The 2,500-nt window shown below is 44.5% G+C and overlaps 1 protein-coding gene across 3 annotated transcripts in view; it reads right to left on the minus strand.

Moving 5' to 3' along the window:
* Positions 1–2,500, minus strand: part of ebf3a (EBF transcription factor 3a) — a 51,463-nt gene that overhangs the window by 10,614 nt on the left and 38,349 nt on the right. For all 3 annotated transcript variants that reach the window (XM_063893999.1, XM_063894000.1, XM_063894001.1), the window contains 2 exons: positions 1,339–1,404; positions 370–532 (listed from right to left, as the gene is read on the minus strand). In XM_063893999.1, coding sequence (XP_063750069.1) covers positions 370–532; positions 1,339–1,404 — 229 coding nt within the window. The remainder of the gene's footprint in view (positions 1–369; positions 533–1,338; positions 1,405–2,500) is intronic.

The following is a 2,500-nucleotide window of genomic DNA, read 5'->3' on the forward strand; positions in this document are numbered from 1 at the left end:
GTAGTCGCGTAGAAGTACAGAGTAAAATAAAATAACCTCTAAATTGTACTTAAGCAAATGTACTTTATTACTTTAGACCAGTGGTACTCTCAGTACTTGTGGTACTCTCAGTACTTGTGATACTCTCAGTACCCTCAGTACTCTCAGTACTCTCAGTACCCTCAGTACTCTCAGTACTCTCAATACTCTCAGTACTCTCAATACTCACAGTACTTGTGGTACTCGCCGTACTCACAGTATTTTCTGTACTCTCAGCACTTGTGGTACTCTCAGTACTCTCAGCACTTGCCGTACTCCCAGTACTGAAAGAACTTGTGGTACTCGCGGTACTCTCAGTACTTGTACTGTGTACTGTGGTTGTACTTGTACCTTGCGTGCTGTCCGACACGTTGACAGCAAGCTGCCCGCTGAAGGAGTTGACTCCCATCATGCCGTGCGAGGCGGTGTTGCCTAGCGAAGGGATCTGGTTGTGGTTGCGGGGAACACTGTACAGCGCCTCGGCGATGTCGGCCGCTCGCTTCAGGATCATCTCCTGAGGACAGGAAGAGGTTATTCTATCTACCAGAGAGTTCGGACATCGATATCAAATACTGCAGAGAGCTGTTAGCTTAGCATGTTAGCATCTCAGCTCTAAAACACACTCCAACAAGCTGAGCTAACAGGGCTTTATAAAGCACGAGTTATGCTGTTACACACCGTACATGTGACCTTAATACCCACACACACACACACACACACACACCCCAATGCTGTTATTATTACTACAGTTGGATTTACATTTGTTTAAAGACTCCGTTCACTGTTCAAGGTTACTATGTGTGTGTGTGTGAGTGTGGTTATTATGTGTGTGTGTGTGTGTGTGTGTGGTTATTATGGGTGTGTGTAGGAGCGTGTCGGAGGACGTGGTGAATTTAAAGTGTTTCTGTGTTTCAGGAGGTTCTGACTCATAAAGCTGCAGCTCGCTGAGCATCATGGGAGATTTGTGCTTCTTAACAACAAATAAACAGGAAGTCCTTCAGCTAGACTTGACCTTCAAAGTAAGAGCAGCTAAAGTCAGTCCGACACTGATCAGCTGATCACACGGGACAAACTCCTGAACAGGAAGTGAGGCAGCACTGGTGGTTCTCCTGAAGTTAAAGCAGATGTAATGTTTGGTTCCACGTCATGAAGCACATCAGTAAATACCCTCTGAGTTCAAAACGAGGGTCTGAAGGAGATGACGTCATCACGCCCAACATTAGCAGCCTTTAGCTTAGCAGTGGTGAAGTCATGTGAACATGCTGTAGTTCCTTTAAAGCCTAACATTAGTGTGTGTGTGTGTGTGTGTGTGTGTGTTACCTGGTTGTTGTGGGGCATCCCGTACAAAGCCTCCACCAGGTCTGCTGCTCTCTTCAGGAGAACCTCCTGCAGAAGCAGAGCAGAGGAGCATGAAGAACCTCCTGCAGCATCCTAATTAACTTTCAGAAATAACCCTTAAACATGTGTGTGTGTGTGTGTGTGTGTGTGTGTGTGTGTGTGTGTGTGTGTGTGTGTGTGTGAGTGTGTATGTTAAACAGTGTTAGTTTTAATCAGCCCTCAGTTACTCTTCACAGAATGCTCACACACACTCAGTCTGAGCTGTTTAACACTGAACTACTTCACTTCATCGAGCAGTCAGTGTTAATGTGCTGCCAAACAAACAGAGAGAGTCTGTGTGTCTTAGTGTGTGTCTCAGTGTGTGTAGTCATGCAGACACAGAACAATGCTTCATTTAGTCTTTATCTTAATTAAACTCTCTCAGTTAATCTGCTTTCATTACACACTCCTTCATTAACCCCCTCTCCTCCTCACCTCCGCCTCCCCTCCCCTCCCTCCCTTCTTTCCTCTCCTTGTTCATCACCAGTAAAACATGCACATCACAAATGTTTGAAATCTGATTTATAAACGTCCTCAAACACACACACACACACACACACACACACACACACACACACACACACACACACACACACACACAGTGTTGGAGCTGGAGGATGGGATGTTGGCACTTATTCTTTTATCCTGGACACAAAGTCTTTAAGCTTCAGCCGCGGGAATGAATCCTGTTATGTGTGAAATCATGAATAGTCATAATAAGAACAGCTAATGGAGCTAACAGCTAACTATGCAAAACTAATGGAGCTAACAGCTAACTATGCAAAGCTAACGGTGTTAACAGCTCACTATGCAAAGCTAACGGTGTTAACAGCTAACTATGCAAAACTAATGGAGCTAACAGCTAACTATGCAAAACTAACGGTGTTAACAGCTAACTATGCAAAGCTAACGGTGTTAACAGCTCACTATGCAAAGCTAACGGTGTTAACAGCTAACTATGCAAAGCTAACGGTGTTAACAGCTCACTATGCAAAGCTAACGGTGTTGTTAACAGCTAACTATGCAAAGCTAACGGTGTTAACAGCTCACTATGCAAAGCTAACTGTGTTAACAGCTCACTATGCAAAACTAACGGTGTTAACAG

This window comes from Eleginops maclovinus, chromosome 10 (genome assembly GCF_036324505.1).
Source record: "Eleginops maclovinus isolate JMC-PN-2008 ecotype Puerto Natales chromosome 10, JC_Emac_rtc_rv5, whole genome shotgun sequence".
NCBI lineage: Eukaryota > Metazoa > Chordata > Actinopteri > Perciformes > Eleginopidae > Eleginops > Eleginops maclovinus.